Source organism: Achroia grisella, unplaced genomic scaffold (genome assembly GCF_030625045.1).
Source record: "Achroia grisella isolate CSIRO2021 unplaced genomic scaffold, CSIRO_AGI_Agris_v1 utg5936, whole genome shotgun sequence".
Lineage (NCBI taxonomy): Eukaryota > Metazoa > Arthropoda > Insecta > Lepidoptera > Pyralidae > Achroia > Achroia grisella.
In genome coordinates, this window is record NW_026712956.1 from 166094 (window position 1) to 192228 (window position 26135).

General features: G+C 32.0%; 2 protein-coding genes across 5 annotated transcripts; one reads left to right on the forward strand and one right to left on the reverse strand.

The window, feature by feature from the left end:
• Nucleotides 1–580: 580 nt before the first annotated feature.
• LOC131848813 (mitochondrial proton/calcium exchanger protein) lies at nt 581–9995 on the reverse strand. Its single transcript, XM_059198749.1, has 7 exons — nt 9857–9995; nt 8102–9324; nt 7759–8026; nt 6292–6439; nt 5476–5749; nt 3816–3992; nt 581–2083 (listed from the first exon to the last, which is right to left on the reverse strand). The coding sequence occupies exons 1-7, from the start codon at nt 9900–9902 to the stop codon at nt 1931–1933; spliced, it is 2289 nt and encodes a 762-aa protein (XP_059054732.1). The 5' UTR covers nt 9903–9995; the 3' UTR covers nt 581–1930.
• A 933-nt stretch (nt 9996–10928) lies between these two features.
• LOC131848821 (oligoribonuclease, mitochondrial) lies at nt 10929–13214 on the forward strand. Of its 4 annotated transcripts, none has more exons than XM_059198763.1 (3): nt 10929–11067; nt 11657–11883; nt 12763–13214. In XM_059198763.1, exons 2-3 carry the CDS (start codon nt 11677–11679, stop codon nt 13105–13107), a joined length of 552 nt encoding a protein of 183 aa, XP_059054746.1. In that variant the 5' UTR covers nt 10929–11067; nt 11657–11676; the 3' UTR covers nt 13108–13214. The 4 variants fall into 4 exon arrangements, with proteins under 4 accessions (XP_059054746.1, XP_059054745.1, XP_059054743.1 ...); XM_059198762.1 differs by having other exon boundaries at nt 11064–11154; XM_059198760.1 differs by lacking the exon at nt 10929–11067 and adding an exon at nt 11195–11349.
• Nucleotides 13215–26135: the final 12921 nt, after the last annotated feature.

Genomic DNA, 26135 nt, shown 5'->3' on the forward strand with positions numbered 1-26135 from the left:
TGATGCACTTTCTACAGCATGATTAACTGAACAAAAGACCACTAGCTTGATTGAGATACTTTTAAAAATATTAATAATATAAAGTTATTAAAAATTGTTATATAAATATATATTTCTTCCTCAAAAGTGCACAGGTTGGGATTCATAATATTTGATCATTGAGCAAGTACGTTATGTATTTAATATCATAATCCTCTGGCTAGATTCTTATCCCATATTTTGTTTTTCATTTTATTTTTTTAGAATTTTGTATTGAGTCATTTGTACTCAAATACCGTATGTTAATATATAACTCTAAAATAGTAAAATATATTAAGATTTAGATAATATCAAATGTCAACCCCGAACAATTCACACAATGTCATTTAGTCCCGAGCAAGACTGAAGACTGAGTATGTCATTTGGTACAATGAATCGTTTGCGTTCATACACGTGGCAACTTGTATATAAGTTGCCACGTGATATTTCGATTTAACGTATGTAATATCGTCAGTACATATATTATATTGTAACTATCAGGGCATGGGGAACATATAGATTATAGTATAAACAATAAAATGACACGTTTCATATGATTTCTTTATTATCTTATTAATTAGAGCTTTTAATTTCTCAACATAAAGTAAGTTCATTAAGTAATTCTCAATTTCTTTAAATAATAGGCTGAGTGGAATTTGTATGTTCATATATATAATTGGATTTACATATAATACATCACATATGCCGTCTTTAGACAGATTTTGTCTGGCCATTGTTGAGGTAACAAGTAATATTCTTTCATAAAATATTCATACCAGGGTGATTACTATTTATTGGATAAAACGATTTACAGTAAGAAGTAAATGTTGGTTAAAATTTTAAAAGAAAAAACTATATATCAATTTATAAATAAATAAAACCCCAACCGATTGTGTTTTACACAAAATATATGATTTACTATATACAGCCACTATATTATGGTTATTATATTGGTTTTATTATCAACGTATTTATTTTCAATGGCGTCGACGAGACTTCCTAGACATACTACACGTTAAACATGAACAATTTGTGCTAGAACATAAATAATATAGACTATAACAATAAAATAAATCTTACAACTCAAAAGTGATCACAGAAATGCATAAATAATAACATATATCTCTGTAATAACCAATGGAGAGAAACCAGAAAAAGATGTTAAAATATACGAAAAAATATATACTTTGTACGACATGTTAATATTACATATCATATACTATGTAACTTTTATATACATACTATTTATGTGATTCATGTATACAAAATACTTATTGTCATAAGGATATTCATTACATAAACAAAATAATCATCTACAAAGGACTGTACTATGAGGTAAACGGGCATTTTTGCTAATGGCATATAACAACCAAAAATAATATTTTTTAAGTTGCTTAGGTGATATCATAAGATCCAATTACCCTTTTGGAATTAGTATCACATTGTATATGTATTTTAGGCTTATTTACATGCAGTATCAAGTAGATACTACAATTGAATTGTACATCAAAATGGTTAAGTATATTTAGTTAATATTTACATCGTTAAGGTTATAATCCATGAACATTTTCAAAGTGAAATTTTGTATCTACCTTTATATCTACGCCCGTTATATATACCACATGTATAAATCCATATTTTGTATGTAAATAGAATGGCAAACAATTTGACGGCACACCTGATGGTAAGTTGTGATATCGCCTATATACATGAACGGCACTACGCACATCACGTTATCATGACACTCGTGATACCGTCCACGCGCTGCCATTCCAGAGGACTGTTAATATTATTGTAGTGTTCATATATAGAAAATATAATAAACACTATCGCTGTCGATTTGTACCAAACCGGAGCGAAAGCGTAACCATTCACCGCCATATTTACACATTGACTAATTGAATAATCTGTTTCAATGACTCTCGGGCCGTTTACTGCTCTCGCCGGTTTTGGGGACTATGTCATCGCCTTTCGGGATGGGTGGCTGTTCGTCGAATTTCTCCACTTGCTCTGCCTTTTTCATCTCTCGCCTCTTCTGCGCCTCGCGAATCAAGTCGAATAAACTCTGAAAAAGCAATAGTTATTATTACAATCATTGGAGTAAGTTTTGACTTAGTGATTTACTACTCTGACAGGGGAGAAGGAATTGTTAGTAATGGGGAAATGGTCACATTGCTAGCAAGTTACCAGATCTACATTCACGCGATCCCCCTGGGAACCAACGAGGTCAATTTCTAGTAAATTTGCCACGGTGGGCTTACTGACCTGACTTCATGCTCATCGTACCATTCTCCACTGGTGTCCAGATAGTGTATACCGTTAGCGCGGGCGGGTGCACCTTTGCATTATCATAGATTCTTACAGGTCGTAAGATCAAATCTAAACTAAATATTTTTGACAAAACCCAGTAATAAAAACCGATAAAAAAATACGGCAATAGATTCCTCCACTATCACGTTGCATTCAAATATACCTAGCGAATTTTGGGTACCTCAAGCAAATGTTGCGTTCACCAAGACTACGAGAGTTGTTAAACCTCATATAGGATAGCAGGAATGTATATTTTATAATATTAATTACGTTATTTTGATATTATACCATACATACAAGTAATGAGTGTGATAAAATCAGGTAACAAGCACCCGTAACTATTTTTTCGAAATATTGATTTGATAATTACACAATTGCAATAATTAATCATAATAGTAATTAATTATTATTACAATATCATTAGTAACTGTTATAATAAATTTAGAATTGATTTAACTAGAAATTCCAACTTAATAGAATATTAATGACAACGTTTCAATTATATTGCCATAAACGATTACGCTTGATTTGGTGAGTTATGACAACTTGTTTTTGCGCGAACACATACTAAATATAGGACTAATTAGTAACTGGTAGTTATACTATATCTTGAAAGTAGACTATATTATTAACTTTAAAACTTCATGGATGTTTACAATATTTTACTTGTAATCGAAAGAAAATTTTAGTTTTAGAGACAAGTTTAAAGAGTCTTGGTACGTTTCAGATCCTCTTTATATAGAGCTAGTCATAAAAGGTATACAAAGCTGAAAATACGCAACTGAATCACTTTTAGAAACAAACACAGTGGTAATCTAGAAAAATATTAACTGCTTGTATTAAAGTGATCATGTGACAGCAGAATTAGTATCAAAGTTTTAAACATTATTTCGAAATTTCCACTCTGCTTAATTGGGAAATTAGGGATACTATCACTGAATGTGTCCACTACACATTCAGTGATAGTATCCCTAATTTCCCAAATAAGCAGAGTGGTATTAAAGTGATCATGTGACAGCAGAATTAGTATCAATGTTTTAAACATTATTTCGAAATTTCCACTCTGCTTATTTGGGAAATTAGGGATACTATCACTGAATGTGTAGTGGTATAACCTTTATGACTAACCTTTACAAGGTTAAACAACAAGTAATTTTTCGCCGATCTCGGTGATCTAGCACCGTAAGTACACCGCTTTACATCCAATTGTCGTGGAATCAATTCCTCGCACAGTACCAATATTTCTTTTCAGTAGTATGATTGTTTATATCGGACTACCCAGTCCTATATAAAGAATCATACCAGTGGGTGTTTATTATGTATATTACGTATTTCCAAAAAATATGTAAGTATATCCGTTATCTAGATAACACAACCTTTGCTTAGCGTGGGTCCAGATGGCGTTGTGTGAATTGTAAAAAAAATCGTACATAAATAAAGTGATATTATATTAAACAGCTTGATATTTACCATGAAAACGACATTACCTTTCCTTCAGATTCCGAGGATTTGTCTTGTTCCTTGGCGGCAACGGCTGCCTTATCTAGCGCCTTCTGTATCTTGCTCTCGACTTCCAGAATCTCTTCTTTATCCAACAGCTCGATCAATTCCGCCATCTGCTTCTCCGACAGATTTACGTTCTCATTGCCTATGATTTCTAACATCTGAAAATAACATCAACAATGTTTAATTAAACTACATACATGTGTTAAAAGAATATTTCACAATAATTCAACTTGAAATGAAGAGAAAAGGGTTACAGTCATGCAGTTTATAAAATTTATTATTATTATTTTATCTAAATATTACCCGCGATTATTCGCGTGAATTAAAACTTTTATTAATATTTAAAATTTCTTAAATAACCCTAAGTTATTATTTATATACAGAATTATCTGTATTTATATACAGAAACTAGAATACATCTTCTATTGGTGACTTCGTAGATGTGAGTATGATTGATCAGGTATAAAAAGTAGATTATCTTCTTCTATATTTATATGCCATATTTCGTGATGGGTGAATAAGCCGATGTGGCATGAAATCCTAACAAACTCACTTCCGTATTTATAATATTAGTTAGGGCATATCCACGTAGAATATACTATTATACATTGTATGTAAAAATGTTTATGACTATGTTTGCATATAAAACGTCAATGACGCCATGGCTAAATTAAGCAATACAACCATAACGCTGGTGAAATAGTTAAGACATGTCCGAATCAAATTGAAATAAAACTTATCGCTAGGGAATAAGGTTGAAATTTCAAAATTTTACATGTGCGTATACTACATGCATTTCTATAAATATTGAAATTTCGCCATTTTAAGTCTAAAATCATATGTACGTTGTAGTACGTACTACATTTCATGGCAAAGATTCAACGTTTCTAATAACAACGTAGTAATGATATTGAATAATGTCATCTGCTAAAAATACTTTTATGCTTGCGGATGATTATATACTACTAATATTATAAATGCGAAAGTTTGTGAGTATGGATGGATGGATGTTTATTACTCTTTCACGCAAAGACTACTGAATGTATTTTAATGAAGATTGAAATGAATCTTTACAATAGTATAGGTTATACAACCGAATAATACATAGGATATAAATTTCTAGTTCCATCTATACGGAAAAAATTTGGTTAGAAAAAGATTATCCTAGCAATATAGCGTCTTCGTTCAGACTGAAAAATACATAATGCATTTGTTGTTGATGCCTAAGTCCCAACAATGTTTATATTAAATTAAAAACAAACAGTCAATGGTTTCGAAGACTTTCTTTCACAAACTCACTTTCTTCACGTTTGTCAAATTCATACTGTATTTTTATTATATACTAGCAGTTCCCGCGACTTCGTCCGGGTGGAATTTAACTTTATTTTTCTAAAATAAAAGTAGCCTAAGTAAAAACCTAAACTCCTTATTACATCAGCTACGTACCAAAAAAAAGTCCCGTCAAAATCGGTCTAGCCATTTCAGAGATTAGACGGAACAAATAGACAGATACAAAAATTGTATAAAATGTTATTTTGGTGTATGTACCGTATTTATATTCATATGCATGTAGTAAAAAACGGTTATTTCAATATTACAAACAGACACTCCAATTTTATTTATATATATAGATAAACTTACCTTTAAAACATCATCAACCTTCAACTGCCCGTCGAAATCGTCATCCAAACGACCCAGTACATCTTGTATTAACTTCAGTTTCGCTTCGTCAGGTACCTTCTGAAGGCTCTTAATGGAATGCATAAGTTCGTCAATTTGGATCAGGTGTTCTTTCGCTTTTTGTGGTTCTGTTCTTGTTTGTTCCAAGGTTGTCTTCAATGCTTTCTCTTTGCTCTCCAGTTCCACTAATGCGGCATCTAATTTGCTTATCATGTTATTCACAGCACGGTATAATCTGATTAGAAAAAATATATATCATTTTAGTTATAGACAATATAAGATTCCATAATAATTTGCTTTATTTTATTACAAGTTTCAAAGACTGATTACAATCATGCCCCATTTTCTTCAAGAGTCTATGTCCATCGTCTAGACCAGAGGGGTCTAGACGATGGACTTCCAAATTGGATGGATTCCCAAACTTTTTTATGTCGTCGCCCCCTTTCTTACCTGGTATTGATTTTTTGTAAATTTCTAACTGTAGTAAAGTTAAGTGTTAAAAACATAAAGTAAAAACAACAAGATGACCACTGGCGTAGACCCCTTGCAGTTCGTCATAGACCCCTGGGGGTTGATATAGACCACTTTGGGAATCACTGCTCTAGACCTCATAAATGCAAGCATCAAGTTAATAATTAACATAAAGCCACACTTATTTGAGCTCGGGTCTTTGGAAAGATGAATCAGTGTCATCAATTCGAAGCAAATCCTTCTTCAAACAGATTTGTTTGTACCTAAAGTAAAAATGTAGGCTCAACAATAAAAGGTAAGACTTACCTACGAGCACCTTTGGTCAACTTAATATCGGCCTGCTTTGTTTTAACAATTTCCTGCATCTCTTTCACATCCTCGCTGTACTCTGACAGTTCAGCTTTAAGTTCCTGGATACTTTCCTTTTCTAATAGCAGAGACTTCTTTTGTTCAGCTGAAAACATATGAAGATTCCATTATAATTTCAAACAAACACTTTACAGAATGATGAATTGTTATACTTATTTTTGCCCTAGACATTTCATCGCCATTTGCCATCTCAAATTCAGCAGATTCACTACTACAGACATTAGATAATTTAAATACATTTCTTTTTAGAGGGAGGAATTGTTCGTAATGAACACTAATGCTAGCAATGTACTATATCAACTCCACGCGGTACGTTCTGGAAATCAACATGGTTAATTTCTGGTGACTACACCATGATGGATTGATAATTTGACGTCATGATCATCTCACTTTTACTGATGCCGCGCCAGCGTATGTCGTTGATGGCGCAGATGGCGCTACGGCTTCATATACATCAATAAGAAATAATCATACTAACAATATTATAAAGGCGCAAGTTTATGGTTATGGATGGTTGTTACTCTTTTGCGCAAAAACTACTGAACGGATATTGCTGAACCTTAGAGTAATATAGACTATACCTCAGAATAACACAGGCTATATTTTAAATATATATATATTACGTAAATTGGGCCAAATATAATGGTAAGTGTGATGCACATGAAGTTGCGCGCTAGTCACAGTATAAAATTATTTATCATAAAAGTTGACCGTTGACCAGTATTCCTTCTGTTTTCTATTCAAGGGTTACTGGATGATTTCATCTTTCCTGACAAGATAACAAACGTGGGGCATAATATTATTAACATTCAATTGTCATTATGGAATCATCTGCTTATCAATAATCGCGCGGTTTACGACCTCGGTAACCACGCGACGTTTGAGGCAAGGTTAGATAAGGATTTAATACCGTATCAATGTGTAAAAACCAAATCAATATTGTTCCATACCGGATTATTCATATTATGTAGTATATCTGGGACAGGAACTAATGATGAATGTTTTAGTAGCCGTAAGCATGAACTAGAGACAAAAGTTCGAGTTTTAACGGATCGATTATCGATTTTAATTTAGATCAGGCTGCTGGAAGGAAATATTCTAATCGAATATACATTTGACACACCATAAATAAGGTTAACACAATTAAAATTTGTTCAAATAGTTTCACTTCCATTAACATAATGGATGAAATTATATAATATTGAGAGAGAGGGAACTTACAGAAAGATATGACTGGCTACATATAGGTACTTAATTTTTTATTCTGCTATATGACAGTATCACACATTTGCACAAGTATAATAACCCTAAATATTTTTTCTTAAGATAGTATCAAGTCATTAACCTCACTAAATGTATTTATGAACTTGACCTTCCTGCAAAAATGGATCAGTGCCAACTTACCTAATTTCTCTAAAGCATCTTCAATGACTTCAATGTCTTTGCCAGATAGGCCTTCTTCAGACTTCTTTGCAGTATCTACATTTACTACAGGAGCTGTGTCTACTAGAACTGGAGTTGCTTCAGGGTCAATAATAGGTGCTTTGTCCTTGAGTTCCTCCTTTTCCCTCTTCTTTGCTTCCAGTATCTCCTTCTCTCTTTCAGCCTCCTGTAACTCTTGTTTCTCTTCTTTGATCTTTGCCTCTTCCAGCTTGATGGCTTCTGCTTTTGCCTATAAAATAATTTTAAATTTAATATTTACTGTTTGTTAAGATCAGCAATATGAATATAATTGTTAATAACTCACCTTGAAATCAAGTTTACCCTCTTTCTCTCCAATAGCAGCTTTAGTTTGAGTAGCAACTTGTTCAGGCAATGCAGATATTGTTGCCTTCAGTTTGTATGTTGTAGGTACATGTTCCGGAACCATAAGGGCACGAGACAAGAGAAGCAATGAAGGTGGTACTTTCTCATTCAAAGACAAATCCAACCAATTTCTCAATTCCTTTCGTAATCTCTCTTCGGAAACTCCATATGCTCTCATACCGCGGGCTCTGCAAGCTTGTTGCAATTCACTGAAATTTAAACTATCTACTCCTTCTTTTGCAATCATTTTGTCATCAGCGGCTAATGATCTCAGTTTCATTTTGAGGTTAAACCGTAACATTGCACTTGTACCTATTGTGGAGACATTTAACACTTTGCAAAGGGCAACCAGATGTGGTCGTTGTAATGAGTCCAAGGTTATTTCATCCTCAAATAATTTTGAGAATTTCATAATCTCTTCACTGGTTGCAACATCACCTGATGTCCTTATTCTACTGAAGAAACCAGAGAACTCTTTAGCCAGCTCAGAATGCCGATTCTTAGCCTGTGGTGCCATTTGGTCAAGTGTTTCTTGGAAAAATTTTGCCATTTCTAGTTTTACTTTCAAATGTTGCTTTAACTTAGCTTCCTTTTGACTAGTACTCTCAAATGTGGACGGCAACATATTAGGGAAAAGTTTAATGAACAAAGGCAAAGCAAATTCTAAAAATGGTACTGCAATGAACACAATAAAAGGTACCATACGAAACAGATCACCAATTGTTGTCACTAAAAGTCTGTGTTCCCTTCGAGTTAGAGATTCACCTTTTAATATACGAAACAACAAGGCTGTAGATATTCGAACTTCAATAAAAAGCAGCCTAAAACCATGGTAGTAATGTCGCAATTCATCCATAACACGCTCCTTAATACTTTTCTTTACTTCTTCCTTCTTAGGAAGTTTTTCTTTCTCTTCGATACCCTTCTTTATTGTTTCAACTGTGGCCTCCACTTTGGAAGATGGTTTTAAGGGTTCTTTGTCATAACAATGGCTGCTTGTTGATATTGGTCGGATATAAGGCAAATAACAGTGCACTCCTGAGTTAAGTGGCTTCTGTGTGACATCATGATGCAATCTTGGTGGCTGAGTTGTGTAATATGACAATGATCTTGAAAGTGTGACATATGGAAAATTTTCATATTGTCTTGTCTCCCATAATAAGGCTAAAACACGAAATAAAGATTTTTAATGTACTATAACATTGATAATGATTATAAAGACAGATCATATCATTTAAGTAGGATTCCAAGTTGTCGTCGCGGCTAACCTCTGTATGTAAATAATAATACCAACATCAATGGACAGTGTAAAATATACCTACATGTATATATATATTTATGTACTTAATAAGTTATTTACGTAAGACTTAACATATTGAACAAAGTTATCTGTTCAATTTGATAAACCTGTAGCATTTTTCAATTAATACACCGGAACATAGGAAAAAATAACAAGATCTATTACCAAAATTAGTAATCTGTATACAATAATATGTAAGAGTATAAATTGATTGAGTAATATTGGAAAATGTTAAAAATGACAAATATCGAAAAATTTTAGATATGCGTACAAAAAAAATATAAAAACATTATATAAACCATTTTCAAAATATTCAACCAATCTTAGTCAATCCGTCTTATTGATAGGTTAAGCATACATGGGCATATAAATTAGTGGATGATAGAATAAACTTACTTGACTTTTTTAAAGAACGACTGTGAACCTGTATTAGTCTGTTCATTTTTTATTTTTCGCAGTACTTTGTAATAATATAAATATGAAAAACGTAACAAAAACAAAATCAACCTTTAGACAACCATGACAGTCGAGAATATTACCATCATTCATTCATTCAATTTCATTCATACTTCCCTGAGATAAGACCACGCTGAGTCCACGGTTGAGGTGGATGACATAATTTAATGTGACTATAAATAATTCTTTTTTCAGTTTTAAATGAACTAACACTTTTGTTACATCTTTGCGACCTCTTTTAATTCATAAACATTAATATAATACATAAGTAAAATTGTGACAATAACGCGGAATTTATTTTCTAGTTTAGTCATAACTAACATTTCATTGTTGTTTAATTTTTTTATTGTAAATTAATCGTATCGATATTATTATTATTTATATTTACACTGCGATTCAGTAATTATATGATCCATTGCATTATCAGATATTTTTATTAATATATTACGAGCCTGCGGTTTCACCTGTATTTAATTTAAAGCTTGTGTTATTCTGATGTATATATTACTGCATAGTTTCATCAAAATGCGTTCAGTAGTTTTTGCGTGAAAGAGTAACAAACATCCATCCATACTCACAATTTTTCGCGTTTATAATATTAATAAGATATATTAACTGCACATTATGTGAAATCTCTAGCTGTTACACTATTGACAGATTAGCTATTTTCTAATAAAATTTTGGAGCATTTAGAGTGAAAAATAAATTTGAGGAAATATGGGTCCAGTCATAAATGATGTAGGTACTAAAAAAAGGACTCAAATCTGCGGACTAAAAATTAAAGAGACTATGATGCTGGTATGTCTTCTTTGGCAAGTTGATGTAGGTTTAGAAATATAAGGTCACAAACCTGTGAGCCTAAATTAACAAGAACAATCGGCCTAAAAATTTGGTTTTTGCAAATACTCAGCCGAAGTATAAAATATCAAGAACTGTTGCAGAAATTTAGGGAAATAACAGATAAACATCTGGTAACACTGCGCATTGGCATTCGGCATAGGGATACCAACGGTACGAGATTCCTCGTAGAAGTAGGAGATATTTGTCCAACATTTTTATTTTCGGTATAAGGACTTTTTTATCTTCGTAGTTTCGTACAAGTTTGTAGGAGATTTTACCTACAGAGAGTGGTCAAAAGACTGATGTACCAGGTTAGAAATTGAGCTAATGTTAGAGATTTTATTTCTTCTTCCAAGACTAAATTTCTTAATGTTGGAAACCCTGATCCGTTATTTGCTGTAAGTAGTTGAATTTATCTATCATCCACTCTCCTGTCATTCTGAAAAAAAAATGCCACGCGTTTACTGTCCTGTTTTATAATTCAACTTTAGTTATTATTATTTTAAATTTATTCTAAATGAATGTGTTTCGGCAATATTTAGTTTTATCCGTTACTGCATTACGAAAATCTGTACGATATAATTCATGTAAGTGTAAATTTCATTTATGAATATTTTAAATGGGCTTGAAAACTAAAATAAAAATTAACACGACTTTTAATAACTTTTTCCCAATTGTAGTTGTAGTGTAGACTACAAAATACTACAAAAATTATTTTTGTACATGTACCTGCACAATTGATTATTATACATATATTAGCTTTATTGATTTAACTTTTATTTATCTTTGATTTATTCATATCTATTATCATCATCATTATATAATTTATTTTTCTGTGATTGTTTTACAATTGAAAACACCACATGTTTCACTAAGCTTAAATATTTTTTTTAATTTTAGATTTAAATCCAAGTCTCAACATGGCAAAAAGTGAGTCCAAGAGGATTGTATGGATGGATTTAGAGATGACAGGCCTTGATATCAACAAAGATCATATTCTTGAGATTGCATGTTTAGTGACTGATGGAGACCTCAATGTGGTAGCGACTGGTCCTAACATTGTTATACATCAGCCAGACAATATTCTAGCAAATATGAACTCTTGGTGTGTGGCCCAACATGGTGAGGTATTGAGTTATCATATCACACATTTCATTGTTTATTTACTCTGAATATCATATACAGAATAGATAGAAATGGTATTCTTCACAATTTATTTGTTGTATAATTAGAGAGTATAAGAGATGGTGTTATATTTTTTTAACAATACTAGCCATTACAATAAATATTTAATTTCTATTAATATAATATACTATTTTCACATTATTAGATTGAATTATATTATTATAGTTAGAAAATTTATTAAGTTGAGTAAATAAAGAATTATTTTAATAATTAATATTGAATAAATTATAGTTATATCATTATGAATATATCTTATGAAATCTCTATTACCTTTTTCTATAAATAGTATACTTAGAAAATAATCTTAGGGTGTTTTTATTTTATTTAGACACCAGTTTCTTAGTAGTATTATACAAAGTTGTCAGCATGGGTACATCTATATTTTTAGCTGCCAAGGTTTATACTTTGTAAGATTTGGTTCAGTTAGAGAGTGGGATATGGTAGTCTAATTACAGGGTTGGAGATACAATGTATTAGTCCTTCAGAATGATAATTCATGAGGGATACCATATGGGTAACATTATTACATGACATCCATAGTGCTGATCATGTATATAGGTGTTTGTTGATTGCTTACTTTTAATGAAAAGAATAACCGATAATAAAGAAATAAAGTCAACCTAATGAGCTTGACTGGCAGCTTGTTTACCTGTCTTGTTTTATATAAATTATTATTCCAAATTATTATCTTAAGGCTGGTTTTGTATTCAGTTAATTCACTTACTTGTGGTATGACCCTAATAAACTGTTTTAATTATTATTTTATTACATTTTGTTATTTTATACAATATTTTTGTAATATTTTCTTAATTTGATTCCAGAGTGGATTGACACAGGCTAGTAGAAACTCCAAAATATCAATACAAGATGCTGAGACGAAAGTCCTCGAGTTTGTCCGGAGACATGCACCTGAAAAGAAATGCCCATTAGGCGGGAATAGTGTCTATATGGATCGTTTATTTATCAGAAAGTACATGCCCAAGGTTGATGATTATTTACACTACAGAATAATAGATGTAAGCACACTCAAGGAGTTGGCCAAGCGTTGGTACAAGAAAGAGTATTCAAATGTACCACAGAAAGGCTTCAAACATCGGTCTATAGATGATATTCTTGAAAGCATAGAAGAGCTCAAGTATTATAGAGATACTATATTTAAGCATTAATAATTAACAATCATTATTTAATTTAATATAAACACTTTACTTTTATTGTACAGGCAAAAAAATTGTAAAACGCAAGCTTAATGCCTTATGGTGTGTTGAAAGCGTTGTAGGGCAGTCATAGCAAAAAACTGTGACAATAATACAATATTATATAAATAAATAAACATAAATACAGTATATAGTATAAAAACATAAATTACACAGAATAAATAATAATAATAATCTTAGGACAATTCACGCAGCGCCATCTAGATCCAAGTTAAGCTACCTAAAGCTTGTGTTATGGGTACTAGATACCTGATACAAATACATAGAAAAAATCTATGTATTTCTATCAGTTATCTAGTATTTTAGATCTATCTATATATATTTGATCTAGTATTTTTCGTAAATACATACATATTATACATAGAAAATACCCAGACCGATACAATCATACTCATGAATACAAATGTTTGTGCCGTGCGAGGAATCGAACCCGCGATCATGGGACGTAAAGCGGTGTGCTAGACCGCTAGACCATCGAGGTCGTAAATCATTAATATAGAATGTAACATTTTCTATAGAATCAACCCTATGGATCATAACAGGAATTAGATGTTGAGAACATGAAATATAAATCATGCCACAATTTTATTAATCATCATGCAGTAAAGCAGTAGTAAATTTGATTGAAATATTTGATAGTGTGTCCAATAAAATTAAATTGAAATAGCTTTAAAATTATAAATTATAAAACTTTCAAAATTGTATTTTGGCTACCCATATAGTTTTGTTTCAGTATCAAATTGAGAAGAAAAGAGACAGAACATTTCAATAGTTAAATTAAATAATGGGTTATAATTAGAAGTTTGCCATTTTTTATTTAGAATATATCTAATATATATACATGATGATGAATAAAAATTATAACCATATTAATTATGCCTGTGTAGCCATTGTACAGTTTCCTGCGTATTTTGTCCATATTTTTTTTTCTCTTTATTTTGACAACATAATATAATAATTAATTATATTTACATAGTATACAATAAAGTCGCTTCTGCTGGCTGTTCGCTTAGATTTTTTAACTACGTGACAGATTTTATTTTTATGCAGTTTAGCAATAGATATATTGATTCAAGAGGAATGTTTACATGTACACTCGTACGGAGCCGGGACTGGAAGCTGGTCTATAATAATCTAATATCATTCAGGCGATAGCGGCTAAGTAAACCATAAATAATAATATAATATTCTGAACGCTTATGAAAAATGTTAACAAATCTTGACACATAGAGTTCTTCTAGTATTACAGTTGTTCACTTGTACTAGCAATCAATCGTATTATAAATAGTTAATTCAAAATGGTTCATTTGACGCATGTAGCTAAGTAGGACGGGTATAAGTCTCCTGAAATAATAATAATAATAAGCTAGTGAAATAATAAGGCTAGTGCATCGATAAATAACTTAGGAAATACTCTATATTTCGTAATTTATAACATCCCACTGATGTACAAAGCACTTTTAAGGCAACAAGTACTTTTAAACCGTTTACATCAACACAATTTGATGCCTGCATCGTCGGAGCCACTGAACAAATGACACTATCTATAGATTTATGCAAATGTGAGAACTTTATAATTTTCCTGATTACAATAATAATATCTCAGGACAATTCACAGAGTGCCATCTAGTCACAAGCTAAGCAGAGCTTGTGTTATGGATTCTAGACATCAGATATAAATACTTAGACACATTTTTTTGTGAATAAATACATAATTACATACAAACACCCAAACCGTTACAAACATACTCAAGAATACAAATGTTTGCAGGAAGGAATCGAACTCGTTATCATCGGAAATAAAGCGGTGATTAACATTCATTCTTTTTTTAATTCAACACACAAACTAGGCTAATCACGTGTCAATTTGTTATAATAGGTCAGATCACACACTATCTTGACTGCATCTACACTAACCGACGAATACCATTAAACATCAGGTTGTCGTCAGCTGCGTTGCCCTGTACCCAAGTATTTAAAAAAGTACATACATACATAGGTATTAATGTAATATATTAAGTACAGTACAAGTAAATTCTGTAGATAGGTAATAATAAATATTGTTGTACACGAGTGTAGGTATAAAAAATAGAATAATTTCAGCATAGGATAGTATAAAATATACACACATTTTGAATATTCTTTGTTTATTATTTACCATTTATACATTTTTTTAAATGGATAATAATGTAATGGTGCACTCGCCTGCGTTAATGGTATACTCTGGCGCAGCATCAGTGGAGGATGAGAATGAGGTCAGGTCAGTTTGTTTAAAGAACCAGGAACCCATCGCGATAAAAGAATCAGGAATTAATCACGAAAGACAATTAGTAAGAGAATTGATAACAAAGAAAAGCGGGGGAAGGCCTTCGACAATGTGGACCCACGATCTGGTCTAGATCGCGGCGTTGTTTGCGGGCTGTGAAGGACCGGTGGTTGTGGAAATTTTTAGGGGAGGCCTTTGTTCAGCAGTGGACGTCTTCCAAGCTGAAATGATAAAGATGAACCACGAAGTTTCCAGGGGAAACCTCGTGGAAGTTCGACCTGACATGGTATTACTAAAAACGAGGTCATCAGTCTACATTAATAACAATTCTCTTTTCCCCCATTTACACATACATAGTTATCAGTATGTACAACAATCAATATTTCAATTATAAAAACTTCCAAATTTTACAGTAAACAACTGTAAAATTGTAATTGTAAAAGGTGGGATAAACTAACCTATGGACGAAGAATTGCATCAAAGGGTTGCGTTTTGTCTTTTTGGTTCGAATATAGTTTTATGCTTGTACAAGAAATAAACATTGTCATCATAGCAATTCATTATCGCATTTTAGCTTCGGGTCTTTCAAGACAGGAATATATAGTACATAGTTACCATATCATACACGTTAATTATGCAATAATTCTTAACTTGTCAGTGGTTTTATAAGCAACAACAAAAATATTTATGTATTTAAAGAAAAAAAAACTGAACTAAGCACTTTTACACTTTTACATAAACTTAATTTAAGCAGTTTTGAATAGACAACAATTTTTTTTAATCTATCGCTCATTCGGTATGCTGTTTCATCACAATAAGAATAGCAAGAAACTTGTGTGAACAACACACATTCCTTGTAAGTTCACATTTTACAAGTCGAAACGCGTGAATACCAAGTACCAACCAGCACTAATTCATTTAGGCTCAAATATAAAAATAATAAAATTAAATCAGTCGTAGTGATAAGAGCAGACCAGTCCCTACAAGCAGCACTCGTTCACGAGTATGACGGATGACCCAGCCATCACTGCGCTCGACCATATTTTAAGGAGCCCAATGACCCGGCACACCACGCCGCCACAGGTCTGGAAGAATAAGCTAAGAAGAATCGGCACCCGTCTGTCTCAAATAAACACTAGTTGAGTATAATGTGTATAACGAGACAGGTTCATTCAACCCTTCATGTACTGTAACGGTCAGACTTTTAGAGTGATAAAAGGTATATAAAAATCATTGAGCTATTATTCAGCAATATACTTTTTGTGTTAGAGAAGACGGTCCTCACCGCAATACACCTCACGATATGATTGGAAGGTAAAGTTTTATTATGGATGTTATATAGATATTAATTATCCTGCATATTCAAAACTCATTCTCCCTCTTCTTTATCTGTCGCTGGTGTTCCTCTAGCAAATACAGGCGTATGCACAATTCCATTATCGTCCAATAATAATAAAGCATAAGTATAAGGATGAGCATATGGAAAATAAAATATAGAATAGTTAGTGATCACTTTACCTGTTTTTTTTAACGACTTATAATGAAATGGTGCTCATGCGCTAACGGTATACGTTTGAGGGGCATCAGTGGAGGATGATAGTATGAGTACGTATGCAAGTCATAAAGCCCATCATGGCATATTCAACAGAGAGGTCTTCAGGGGATGTCAAACTGCCGGCAATCAACATTGACATTCGCTGTTACTGCAGTCAGCTCGTGACTAGGGCTAGTGCAGTGATATCCAAAGTGGTCTATATCCACCCCCAGGGGTCTATGACAAACTGCAAGGGGTCTACGACAGCGGTCACCTTGTTGTTTTTACTTTATGTTTTTAACACTAAACTTTACTACAGTCAGAAATTTACAAAAAACAGGTAAGAATTTGGAGTCTACCCAAAACCGAAAAATGTGGCAAGGGTTCTACGATACAAAAAAGTTTAGGAACCCTGGGCTAGGCTAGAACCCTAGGCTATTATTTTTTATTTCTAGTTTTACTTTAGTGCGTGGACATAATGCGTCAATGGTAGGTGCGGAATAAGTTTGCACAAAACATTGGCGGTCACGTTTCGCACTAGTACGACGTTAAACTACGCTAAACTTGCTAAACTACGTTCTAGTTTAACGTTAGTGACGCCTGAAATGTGATTATGCTTGTTATTACACAAGTTCGTTGCCGGCCGGCTATATTGTTGAGCTGCTTTATTTACTACTAGCATCTGCCTGCGCCTTCGTCTATGACGATGAATGGTCCATCCCAAAGAAATCTTCCAAACATTGTATGTGCTTAAGGAAATTAAATAAAATTTGTACTTAAATTATGTTAGTATCATTTGTTCATTGACAATACTTTTTTCTTTTTAATGGGTGAATATGGAATAGTGCATCCGCGTGCATTAACACGCAGATGCGATGAGTTTAGAGGGGTCAGGTCAATTTGCGCATTATGACAAATTTACCAAAAATGTTTGAAGAACATTTGTCATAAGGGGTTTCAGGGATAACCACGTGGAGGTTAACCTGACATATTACATAGCTAGCGTACACATCCAAAACACAGAATTTATCTTGTAGAAAATTCTATGTCATAACATACCTACATAAAGATAGGGGTTAATTTATATAGATAGACAGATAAAGAAAAAGGTTCCCAACTTAATTGTGTCTGAGAAAAGTCTTTAAAATGTGTTCGCGCGCGAATAATTTGATGACTGAAATATGTACGAGTAAGTATCAATAAAATATCTGAGATTGCGTAAGTCGTGAACGCAGCGTAGGTATACCTTGCCTGGCGAATAGTGTTTGCAGCTCCCGCTATGGATTTTGGGACAATCGGGATAGGATGGGACAATGAAATGTAAGAAGTGGGATCTATCGGATTTTATGCTAAAGCTCTCTTGAATAAGGAATATATAACAAGTAATTTAATTAAATATGACTAACAACCGGCATAGTTTTCGCTTATCTATGTAACCGTCCTTGTCTGTGGTATTCTGAAGTATCTGACATACATAAAAATTTATTATGTATGAATTATGGTCTAACATGACTAAATATTTCATTTTGTAACAGTAATTCAGCACGCTTCGTCCACAACTACACACTACGATTACCGTTTATAGTAGTTTAGGTTTTTTTTTGTATAATTGTAATGACAAATAAGCTAAGCGGTCTACTTGTTGGTGTGTGGTGACCGTGAGTTATATCACTAGGACTTTTTTTTTATTAATAATTGGATTGCGCTTGGTCTTACCTCATCTGATGGTAAATGATGGCAAGACCTAGGATGTAGCGCGCTTACCCAGAAGAAATCTATTCACCATAGACTTGAAGAATCCGGGGTTGTATTTCTCCGGGAACACACTTAACGTTAGATATGTGAAGTTTGTGGTAGCTTGTTGTAACAAATGTTAGAATTATATAGATTAGTATGGCAACACTGAACAGAGATTATTACAAAATGTCTTGCTTATACAATGTCATGTGTCTTCTGCTACAATAAAAATATTAAAATATAATAACAGTATTTATCATTATAACATGGCGCAGTCGATAATTTAAACTGAAAAAAGTGATAGAGAGTGATAATAAATAAGTGATATTGAGTAAGTAAACCAAAAAATATGGATATGTTGAAGCCGCCGCCATCATTGTCGTTTACCGGCGACATTGCCGAAAATTACAAAAGATTTAAGCAAAGATATCAGTTATATGTGAAAGCGTCAGGAGCTGATGTAAAATTGAATGATGAGGGACAAATAGCATTATTTCTTCACACAATAGGTGACGAGGTAATACAAATATATAATACTTTTGATTTAACCTCTTCTACAAAGTTCGATGACCTAATAAAGAAATTTGATAATTATTTCATACCACAGAAAAATGAGTCTATGAATAGACATATTTTCTTCAGTAGAGTTATAAAGGAAGACGAATGTATCGACGATTACGTAACAGAATTACGTATATTGAGCAATGATTGTAATTTTGAGTCACTGCGAGACAGTTTAATAAGGGACCAGATTATTCGAGGAATAAGAGAAAAGAGCCTACGTGAAAGATTATTAAAAGAGCATGGTCTTGATCTAAATAAATGTATACAAATATGTAAAACGTTCGAAATAACTTGTATACAGATGCAGAAATTTGAAAAAGAGAAAATAGAGGTAGCAGAAATAAAGAAAAGCAGTAAGTATGAGTACAATAAGAGCCAGACAAAGGGAAAAAGTCAAACAGCACAAGGTAGACAAGCTGAGGTATCAATACATAATGCAAGTAAGAAAAATAGTTTGTGTTATAAGTGTGGTTATAGTCATGGGTATAAATGTCCAGCATACAATGTACAGTGTAGAAAGTGTGGACGTCGTGGTCATTTCGCGCGAGTGTGTAAAAATAGAAATAAAGTGCAAGTGATAAATGAATCCGTATCATCTGACATTGTGATTAGTTCTATAGAGGTCGGAACAATAAATAAAAGTGATTTATTTGAGTCTCTTCAAGTAGGAAGCAAAATTATTGACTTTAAGTTAGATACAGGATCTGATTGTAATGTGTTACCATTGAAAATTATTAAGCAGTTAGGTTGTAATACAATGATTAAAAGTAGTAATATTAAGTTACATAATTATGACGGGTCAGAAATTAATAGTTTAGGTTTTATAGACTTGAGATGTAAACTGATCAATAATAGGCAAGTTAATTTGAGATTTCAAGTAGTAAAAGCAAATTGTACACCAATATTAGGTTGGAATACTATGGAACATTTAAAACTGTTTGAACGTAAATATCTGAGGCAAGTAATATGTAATAAAAATATGCAGTGTCATGATATAATAAATAAGTATATACAGATATTTGATACAAATAAAATAGGATGTATTAAAGGAATAGAATATGATATTAAGCTAAAAGAAGGTGCGCAGGGTAAAGTTGAACCCTGTAGAGGGGTACCAATTGCATTACATAAGCCATTAAAGATTGAATTAGATAGAATGGTACAGATGGGTATCATAGATAAAGTTACAGAACCCACAGATTATGTCAGTAATGTAGTTATTGTTAAAAAGCCAGATGGTAAGTTAAGAATATGTATGGACCCAGGCAATTTAAATAATTGTATAAAAAGGGAACATTTTAAGTTACCCACATTTGAAGAGGTGTCCTCTAAAATGACGGGAGCGTCTATATTCAGCAAAATAGATGCAACAGCAGCATTTTTTCAGATTAAGCTATCAGAAGCTAGTTCTAAGTTGTGTGTATTTAATACTCCTTTTGGAAGATATTATTTTAAGAGACTTCCATATGGCATAAGTTCTGCTCCAGAAATTTTTCATAGGCACTTCAAAGAATTGTTTGAAAATATTCAAGGTTGTGAAGTATTTATAGATGATATAGTTATATATGCTAAGAATAAAGAGGAACATGATTTTATCTTAAATAAGGTACTGTATACTGCGAAAGAAAATGGTGTAATATTAAATTTAAATAAATGTCAATTTGGAGTAAAAGAAATAAATTATCTTGGTCATATATTGTCAAAGGATGGGATTAAACCTGATCCTCAGAAAATTAATGCTATAATCTGTTTAGATAAACCTAAAAATGTAAAAGAGGTACAAACTGTATTAGGAATGATAACATATGTAGCAAAGTTTATACCTAACTTGTCACAAACATGTGAACCTTTAAGAAAACTCATTAAAAAAGATTTAGAGTGGAGATGGGGTAAGGAACAGGAATTAGCATTTAAAACTTTAAAGGAAATATTAATATCAGCACCAGTTTTACAATATTTTGATCCGGAGAAGTCCTGTAAGATATCAGTTGATGCGTCTAAAGATGCATTAGGTGCAGTATTGTTGCAAAATAATCTTCCTGTTGCTTATGCTTCAAAGGCAATGACCGAGACACAAAAAGTATATGCACAAATAGAAAAAGAAATGTTAGCAATTGTCTTTGGATGCACACGTTTCCATCAGTATATCTATGGGAAAAGAGTACAAGTAGAGAGTGATCATAGACCCTTAGAGACTATTTTTAAAAAATCGTTATGTGATGTTCCACTTAGGTTACAGAGAATGAGATTGCATTTACAAAAGTATGATATAGATGTTAAGTATAGGCCTGGAAAAGAGTTATTAATTGCAGATGCATTATCTAGGAATTATATTAAAAGTAATGATGATATTAAGGAAAAAGAAATAGAGGCACAGGTAGGTATGATTATAGAAAATATTCCTGTTAAATCTTGTAGATTAGAAGAAATTAAGAAAGAAACAGAAAATGACAGGGAATTTAAGTTATTAAAAAAATATATTATAGAAGGATGGCCAGATAATATAGAGAAAGTACCAGACAGTTTGAGAGATTATTGTACATTCAAAGAAGAACTTTTTGTATATGATGATTTAATATTTAAAAATAACTGTGTAGTAATACCAATGTCAATGAGACAAAATATGCTTGAACAGTTACACTACAATCATTTAGGTATTGAAAAATGCAAGGCTAGAGCTAGATCATGTATATTTTGGCCTCATATGAATAAAGAGATAGAAAATAAGGTACAGAATTGTAATACATGTTGTAGATTTAAAAAACGTAATAGTAAAGAACCTATGACCATAAGAGACATGCCTCATAAGCCATGGTCAGTTTTAGGAAGTGATGTTTTTTATTATAAGGAAAAGCCATTTCTAATTATTGTAGATCATTACAGTAAATACTTTGAAATTATAAGTTTAAGTAATTTATCTGCAGAAGTAACAATTGCTGCATTTAAATCAGTATTTGCTAGATTTGGTATTCCTGATATTTTATATTCGGATAATGGTACAAATTTTTGTAATCAAAAGTTTAGAGAATTTACAAAAAATTGGAATTTTACTCACAGAACTAGTAGTCCTACATTTCCTCAGTCAAATGGTCTTGCTGAGAGATATGTGCAAACGGTTAAAAATTTGTTTAAAAAAGCTGATTATGAAAAGAAAGACAAGTATTTAGCATTATTAGAGTACAGAAATACTCCTAAAGTAGAAATGGAGAATAAAACTCCTTCTGAATTGTTAATGAATAGAAATGTTCAAGGTTTATTACCACAATATTCATGTCCAAGTAATGATAATATAAGAATACAGACTAAATTGTACAAAAACAGTTTTAGACAGAAAAAATATTTTGATAAAAACACTAAAAAGTTACCAGAATTGAACATTGGGCAAAAAGTTATATTAGAATGTGATAAAAAGCCTTTTACATATGCTGAAATAATTAGAAAAGATTATAGACCTAATTCATATAAAGTAATGTGTGAAAATGGACAAATGCTAGATAGAAATAGAAAGTATTTGCATAATTGTAAAGATCAGTCTAAGCTTATTATTAAAAAAGAAAGGAAAATAGATGTAGATTGTGATAGTGGTCAAAGTAAAGATTGTGATGATAAAGAGCAAACTGTAATTAAAGATAATAATATTGAGTTACAAGTTCAAACTGAAAGTCACAATAATGAAAATCATTGCTTTACCACTAGGTCAGGTAGAATAGTAAAACCTCCAAGTTATTTAAAAGATCATGTTTATTAAGTTCATTATTGTGAAGGAAGGGGGATGTAACAAGTGTTAGAATTATATAGATTAGTATGGCAACACTGAACAGAGATTATTAGAAAATGTCTTGCTTGTACAATGTCATGTCTTCTGCTACAATAAAAGTATTAAACTATAATAACAGTATTTATCATTATAACACTTGTGGTAGTACATCGTTTTCCGGAGGAAGACGTCATGCTTCTTATCTTGTAATTAAATAGTCATTGAGCGCACTTTTCAATTGTAATAGCTTAAAAAGCAAGCTGCTTGTAAAGTGGATGAAATATATAAAATAGTTCAGACTCAGATTCCGAAGTATAATTTTACAAAGTCTATATCGGTAGATACAGTGGTACCTAAGTGCAATTTTTTTGAAGTTTTAATATAGCTAGCTAATGAAAGAACCCCTATATCTCTTGGTTACAGCATTACGCCTAAATGGCTGGACCGATTGCGTTAATTAATTTTTTGTTGTGATTGTTATTGTCAGGTGAAGGTTCTTGAATGAAAGAAAAAACTAAAAAACCTGGCGTTATTAATTATAGTTATACGAATTAATATTCATAGTTAAGACAGAACAACGTTTGTCGGGTCTGATAATGATTATCTGCAATAATGCTGGCCTAAAATTATGTACGTATATGTAATACGAATTTCATAATTATGTAGTCCTTAGGGGAGCGTGGGGTACAGTGGTTATTTTTTTTCAAGTGCTATAACTTACCTTTTCTAGTCCAGATTGATCAGTCATTTAAAGAAAACCAAGAAGATGTATTTAAATTTGAAACAACATTGTAAAAATAGCCTCACAAATACTTAGTAATGAGATAATCAAGTTTTTTATTAAATGGCAAAGTATGCACTGTGACCCATTTATGGGGCATCCATTGTGTCCCATAAATGGGTCACAGTGCTATTTAAAATGGCTATTTAAAACCGTCACATTTGTGAGATTTCCTTCTGTAGTAAATAAATAAAATATGAAATATGTTATCCATTAATTGTCACATTCTGTTTATGACGATAGCTGTAGGTATTCTGCGTACAATCACATATAACATAATATTAGAATGGAAGCTCTCAGTTTCCCAAGTTTATTTGTTTCCTGTTTATGACACAACCAATCGTCATAAAATTATACACGTAGTATTTGGGAAGATTTGGAATGAAGAGCGATATAGACTTTATTTATTCCGGTCACAAGGACGAATTCACTGTCACAACAATTAAAGAGTAAATTGAATTATTTTTTATGGTAGTGTGAACGTGAAATATATTAATGACCACTTTCATAGATAAATTGATATATACTGACTATTGTTTATTACTCATGTGATAGTGGTTACTAACTAGTATAGTTAACTAACTGTGCCTGCGGTTTCATCCGCGTGAAATTTATAGCCTATGTGTTATTGTGATATATTGCTATATTGTTATAAAGTTTCATTACACGGCAGTTTGCACGGCAGACAGAGATGAAGCTTAAAGTGGCCCTACAAGAACTTCAGGCATCCAAAGATCTCAGTGACAAGTTGATCAGGGAGAGAGAAGAGAGTGAAGATGAAATTTTAAAAATTATAAATAAAAATACCCAATTAAAATCAGAATTGTCAGAACTTCATAATAGCCATCAGGAAGTTATTGAGCAGCGGGATCAGCTTCAAGAGCTAATAAGTAGCTTTCATCAATGTAGTGACACTCATGAGCAAGCCTTGAGGCGTATCACTGAATTGGAGCTTGAGTTAAAGCAGGCATATTCTAAAATCAATGATCTAGACACAAGATTGGAATCTCAACAAAATAATGAGATTAGTAATTTATATGAGGAACTTATTAGTGTTGACTGTGTGCCTCCTTCTACTACAGTTCCATGCACCCATCCTGTTGTAATTGACCTTACTAGTGATACATCACCTAAATTAGGCAACTATAACAGTAACATTTGTATGTTGAGTAATAATAAATTAAAAAAATATTTAAAACTAAAAAAGTTTATAATTAAGAATCGGAATATATTAAATAAGCGTTGCAAAAAGGGACAGTTATTGAAAAAAAACACTTTAAATAATTTAAAATTGCATGATTACATTAATATATGTAATAATAAGTTAGTGGAAAGCCAAAAGTTATATGACATTGATACAGACTACCTAACTTCAAAAATCAATAGTTTAGAATCTTCGCTTCATGATTTAAATACAAAGTATATTATCTCTCAGAAACAAATCCAGGAGCATATTTTAGCAATGGATGATCTGATTGATGTCAGTAAATACAATGCTGACCGTTTTGAGTCGTTGACTAAGCATTGTACATGTAATCACACAAATATATCAAATAATAATTCAGTTGTAACTGTGCTGGAAAATGAAGTTCAGGGTGTTTGTGCCAGTGACTGTAACCCTAAGAGTAGCACAATGGTGTTCTCTGACAGAATAGGCTGTAACTTTGGGTCTATTTTGAAGTATCATCTTAAGGGTGATTTATTAAACTACTGTATGCCAGAAGCATCATTTACACAAATAATAAATAAAATGAAGTCTACGAAAATGAACAATATGACCACAATTGTGTTATTTTTTGGTAATAGTATTCAATTAAATAGGCAGGATGTAATTAAAGGAATTGAATATTTATTACAATTAAATGTGTATAAGATTGTATTGTGCGCTTTTCCTTACACAAAAGGACATCTTCATAAAAACATTAACAGTAAGGTACATTACCTGAACAACTTATTACATACATTGACATGTCGTCATAGTGACATTTTTACATTTTTTGATACTAATAGTTTTATTAGTGATTTTTATTTGACAAAAGATACAATGTATCTCTCTAAATTATCTAAATTATCTAAAAATAAAATAGCCACTTTAGTGGCTTATAATATTGACTACATGAATAGTTTACATGGTAAACTTAAACATAAAAATACTGACATAACAAATAATTCTATTAATATTTGTGACATAAATACTATGACTGCAGATTTAAACTGCTCACAAAGACAAAGGGAAAGCAATCAGAATTAATAATTGTTCATCAGAACATACAAAGTTTTCCCGGCAGCGAGTTAATTATACAATTATTTTTAGAAAAGTATAATATTGATATTGTTTGTT